The sequence below is a fragment of the Nicotiana attenuata genome, chromosome 6 (assembly GCF_001879085.1).
Source record: "Nicotiana attenuata strain UT chromosome 6, NIATTr2, whole genome shotgun sequence".
Classification (NCBI taxonomy): domain Eukaryota; kingdom Viridiplantae; phylum Streptophyta; class Magnoliopsida; order Solanales; family Solanaceae; genus Nicotiana; species Nicotiana attenuata.
In genome coordinates, this window is record NC_031994.1 from 56,722,333 (window position 1) to 56,727,893 (window position 5,561).

Below are 5,561 nucleotides of genomic sequence, written 5' to 3' on the forward strand. Positions count from 1 at the left end.
GGGGGTCCGAGAACTTTCTACTTTTCCATACCATCATTCCTTCAAATACTTGGCAATCTGCACTTCCTATGTTAAATATAAAATGATAAATAAATAAGAGATCTAATTGTATCTTCAAGTAAAGCAACCTTCTTGAAATGTGTGTTACTTTCTTACATCACGGTTAGAATTGTATCTCCATGTTTTCAGGCCAGTGCATTTGCTGAGGAGTTTATGCGGCAGTTGCCTAGTTTGATCAACAGTTGGCTAAGCAGAGGCAAGAGACTGCAGATGTTGAGGAAGTGAGCACTCTGGATTTAATTTATTGAACTGAACTTGAATGCCACATATACTCACAATGAGCTTACTCTCGTGTACCCTCCATGAGAAACTGATATTCACCTTCTCATTTGCAAAATAATTTTCAGTTTCTAAGAACCAGAAGTGTCTTGCACATCACATAACTTTAAAGACTTTATGTGATCTGTTGGAAGCCATGGATTTTGTCAACAGCAAAGGGGCCGTCAGCTGTGAAGATATAGTAAGGAAAACCCAGTTGCACAACTCTTAGGATCTGATATATTCACAACTGAAAGATAGGCAAAGCAAGGTCGAGTAGTGTGCGGTCCTGGTGCCGGGGCTAAAGTGACAGCCGATGGAGATTTTGTGACATCTCGCGACTTGCATCATATCTTGGTGCTTCATCATAAATGAGTCATTTATGCCGGGTATCAAAACACTTTGGATACTTATATTGGGATTAGTTATCCTGGTATTATTTTTTACTGTGTTTATTGTATGAACTCTAGGATTGTCAATTTTACTGTTTTATCCTGGGCTTATTATTCCAGGCTCTGGCACGTATAACTCCCGGTAATCCATAATTCTAGGATAACTTATCCCAGGATTAGTAACCAAACAATGGATAGGCGATATATACTAAATTTTTATCCCATGATTATTTTTACTTATCCATCATACCAAACGACTACTATATTGTTGGTGTTAAAATTTATGCTGGTATTATCATGCCTAATTTATGAAATCAAACGGCCCCTAAGTATAGCATTGATCATTAATTCATAAGGTTGTGACCCAAATTGAAACGAAAATAAAAAATAGTAAAAGAATGAAAAAGAAGAGGACATCATACTACAGAGTTTGCAGAAATCTCAAAGAAAAGTCGAGAGAAATTAGAGAGTGCTCTGCAAACATTCATAATAATGTAATACTATTATGGAACCTACCACGTGGAAGGTGTTTCGTTTTTTAAAAAAAAAAAAATGAAGGACATAGTACTAAATCAGAAAAACTGATAATATTTGATTCAGATTAGCAGTTAAAAGAACATAGAACTAAAACAACCTAATTTTATGATACTTATTCAAAAAGACCTCAAAACCGTAGCTTAGAGTCCTAACTAAGTGGAGTCAGTATGCTAAATAACTATCATGCATCAAGAACATGTCATTAATCAATCCATCTATGTTCCTCATTACTCAGTGGTTTAATTTTTTATGAAAAAAGAAAAACTCAACCAACTACTTTAAAAGATGAAATTTAGCACACTGAACTAATGAGAACATAATTTAACAAATGAACTTAGGAAAGGCCATATGGTACAAAATATCCTAGTAGTTTAAACTGAGTAATTGGGGCCTGGACAAAAAGATGGCTAGGCCAGTCATTACTTTCAAGTCTTTCAAATAGCAGTTCTCAGACATTTACATTACTTGGAGATTTGTAGAAGAAAATTTTGAGGCTATGCACATATATTGGATTGACAAAATTTTGATTAAAAAAAAAAAGGACCCCAAAAGTCAAGTTGCTTCACTATTGTCCCTCCCTCTTTGCAACCTTTTCAGAATATTTGCCTGCAAAATACATTATTATGAAAGTTGTTACAACACATTTTTGTGTACCGCTAGAGCATAAAACTTTAACTCGACAAAAATATATTAGAACTGGAAGGATACTTACAATGGAGGTGCGCTATAGGTATTTCTTCATTCTTGATGAGTTCAAACTTGAAAGTATCTCCTACTTGGAGACCATTTGCTGTTCTGAATTTTGACCATCCATTTATAATTCCAAAATGATGTGAATCTCTCCCTAGCCACACTGTCCAAGATCTCTGTTCTTCGTCTTTCAGAATCATCTCACACTTTCTATTCATTAATCCATTTGACTTTGCAAAATCCAATGGGAAATACTACCATAAAATTTATTAATTTTCATTATGTAATTAAGTTTGAGTTGTTACCCCAAAAAGGGAAAAAAGGCAAAGAAAAAAATATAACTAAAATCAGTTTAAGTCACTTACCAAAACTGACTTCTTGGTGCAATAAGGTTTAATGGTTGAAATAAAATAAGGAAGATCATTATCATCACCAGAAGTTGAAGTAGATACTTTTGCATTGAGAGGACTCATGTTTGAGGGCTTTTTCCTAATGTCTGTTGTTCCAAATTAATTATGTTGAAATGAAATGATTAATTAGAATAGAATATGATATGAAAATAAAGTTCAATAGTTTGAATTAAAACTTGACTAGATTCTAATTAAATTACACAGATTATTTTAAAATAACAAGCCTTCTGCCCTAGAGTTTTGATCTAGTGGTAAGAGTGCATATGACAATGAGAAAGATCATCAAAATAAGAGTCTGATTATAAGATGAGAAAACTTACCTTGAGACTTCTCCATTGGAGTTTCTGCATCACTAACAACTTGAAACTTCCATATTGATGTCCCTCCATCAGTAACAAGCTCAAACATAATACGATCTCCCTCCTTTAAACGATTATCAGCGATGAATTTACGCCAGCCACCTCCAATATAAACTCGCTTTTGGCAATTAGAACTTAGCTTTAAATTCCACGTCCTTTGTCTTTCATCTCTTAGAATCAAATAGCACTTCTTGTTGGTGAGACTATTTGCAAATTGTTGAGGAAGTATCTGCCGTGGTGTATAACAATTTGCATACATAATTAAACAGTTCATATTCTTCATACATTCACTTAACAAAGATAAAGAATAACAAAAAACAGTGCACATGCTTATTTTATCCCAGTAGTTGCACTATCATCCGTCACATGGAAAATTTTAATTAAATTTAAATAACACACCTGAAAAATAATACAAAGTAAACAAATTTGGGTGAGGAAGAAAAGCTAATAACTATATCGCCCCAGAGCTAAACCAGTATAGTATACAAAGTCGAATTTAAATTTGACAATAAGTCGACACTACTTATATGAAATCATGCTCATGTCATTGCTTTAGCCTAAGATTCTTGAATAGCTTGAAATTAATGTGTTTTGAGACATACCAAGAAACTTCTTGAAAGGCAATAGGGTCTAATAGTGCATTCAAAATGAGTAGCTGCTTCTGCATGGGAAGAAACCTTGTTTGACGACTTGATGCCGGGGCTTGGCTTTTCTGTCACATTGTCAAGAAATTAAATATGGAATTAAATTACACTTAAAAAAATTATCAGCATTTTAAATATTCACTCCATACACGACTAAAAAGAAGGCAGCCTGGTGCATCCCGCATTCACGCAGGGTTAAGAGAAGCGTCGCACCAGCATACCGTAATGCAAGCATTAATGGGATTCCATAAAGAATACAAGAATACAATTTCCATAAAGAGCTTCACCTTCAAATTCAAAATCCTCGGAAGTCTCTCCAAAAGTATGTGCTGCTTCTCCTTCCTTTTCTTCTTGCAAATACTCTGCATATTCTCTGACAATTCCACTTGAATCAAAGATGGTAACCTCAAACTCCATGTTTCCTTCATGTCTGAAAATCAACAGATCTCCTAACTGCAAATCATGCTGTTGTGCAAAATCAGCCCAACCCGCTTCGAATCGACAGCCGCTCACCTTAACCCGCCACTGCTTACTGCCGCTTCTAAGTATTGCATGTTCAATATGGTCATATCCTTTCAGATACTTCAAGAAACCAGTAGGAATTTTCTGCAGTACATTATATACTTAGATTAGCCTTGTTCCAAATCTTAGGAGAGGAAATCGTACTAACTATCTAACCGGTTAAACAATTAAAAGAATGCTCATATGGACTATGGTTTTTCTAGGATAAATTCTTCCACCTATATATGATACATGCATATAGTAGACAAAGGAAAGAAGAAATACATATCATACTCACAAGACCATTCTTGAAACCTAGCTGAATAGGTTTGAAAAAATGAGGTTTCTTTGGAGGGACTCTCATGGCAAGCAGTCACAGTGAACAAAGTATATATCTCTTGTTTAACTCTGTTTTTTGAGATTGATATACTGACAAAGATACTTTTATTTTTATTAATGTTTTAAAAAACTTTAAGGATATTTTGTTCATTATCAGTACTACTTTTGTCAGTTTCAGCAATCCTATCAAAACAGGTTCAGCTTTAACTTTATGCTTATCACCTATTTATAGGGCGGAGCCAGTGTTGTGCTTCCAGGTTCGTCAAAACCCAATAGCTTCGGCTCAAACTCTTTATTTGTATTACAAAATTCACTTAATATGTATGAATAATTTACTCGCCAGGAAGGCACATTTTTTAGAATCCAAAATCTCATAAACTCAAAATTTTAGCTCCGCCTTCGGCTCTTTACAATTAGCTAGCCCAAATGGGCACTTACAATCAGCTAGCCCAAATGGTTAATTTCAGAATATTAGTGTTTTTCTTTTTTCTGAGATAAATTGTTCACCTCCATATCATACATACATGCATACATACATATAGTAGACAAATGAAAAATGAAAATTACTAAAAGGGTTAATTTTACTCACCAGAGCCTGCTTGAAACCTGGCTGAATTGGCTTGAAAAAGTGAGGTTTCACTGGACGGACTTTCTCTTTCATAGCCAGCAGTAAAAAATGCAGTTATTATAGACAAGGAATCCTTTTCTGTTGGTGATTGATATAATTGAAAGATTGAAGCTTCAATTCAGTTCCGGGGATGCAATTATTTGGTAACTGAAACTTGAAAGGAATGATAGATTAAATGGAATTACAGCTTTTCAGTGGACTGTGCAAAACAGACGAAGATTTTGCAAGTACCCGCCGGAGCCCAACTGACATAGGCCTTAGCATTTGACTAGTCGGGCTGGGCTGCCTCATTATTTTGATGAGCCTTAAAAGTATTTGTATCTATACTCGATTTTGGCGTCGCAATTGAATCTAATCCGTTTTGCAAAAAACATTACAAGGGGAACCATTTTACAAGCAACTTCAGACTTATCGAGTCTGAAGTTTAAAAAAATTAGTCTGAAATGAAGAAATTGTACTTCAGATGCACTTAAAGCCAATTAGGTCTGAAGTGCAGCCAATGGTTTCATGCACTTAAGGCCAATAAGTCTGAAATGAAAAATTACACTTCAAATGCAATTAAGGCCAAATAGGTCTGAAGTACAACCTATAGTTTCATGCACTTAAGGCCAATAATTCTTAAGTGAAAAATTGCACTTCAGATGCACTTAAGGCCAAAAGGTCTGAAGTGCAACCAATGCACTTAAGGCCAAATAGGCTTGAAGTGTAAATTGCATTGAAAAAAAAAATTTGTTCTTCGAATT

The 5,561-nt window shown here is 34.8% G+C and overlaps 1 protein-coding gene across 1 annotated transcript; it reads right to left on the reverse strand.

Annotated features, from left to right (window-relative positions):
* Positions 1,554-5,101, reverse strand: LOC109227030 (B3 domain-containing protein REM10-like). Its single transcript, XM_019392020.1, has 7 exons — positions 4,780-5,101; positions 3,638-3,956; positions 3,309-3,418; positions 2,668-2,935; positions 2,303-2,433; positions 1,960-2,191; positions 1,554-1,853 (listed from the first exon to the last, which is right to left on the reverse strand). The coding sequence occupies exons 1-7, from the start codon at positions 4,849-4,851 to the stop codon at positions 1,813-1,815; spliced, it is 1,173 nt and encodes a 390-aa protein (XP_019247565.1). The 5' UTR covers positions 4,852-5,101; the 3' UTR covers positions 1,554-1,812.

Excerpts from the sequence above, each read along its gene's own strand:
- LOC109227030 (XM_019392020.1), bottom strand. The coding sequence starts at position 4,851 with ATGAAAGAGAAAGTCCGTCCAGTGAAACCTCACTTTTTCAAGCCAATT. Across the intron at positions 3,419-3,637 it reads CGAGGATTTTGAATTTGAAG|AAAAGCCAAGCCCCGGCATC; the intron begins GTGAAGCTCTTT and ends ACAATGTGACAG. Across the intron at positions 2,192-2,302 it reads GCACCAAGAAGTCAGTTTTG|TATTTCCCATTGGATTTTGC; the intron begins GTAAGTGACTTA and ends ATTTTATGGTAG.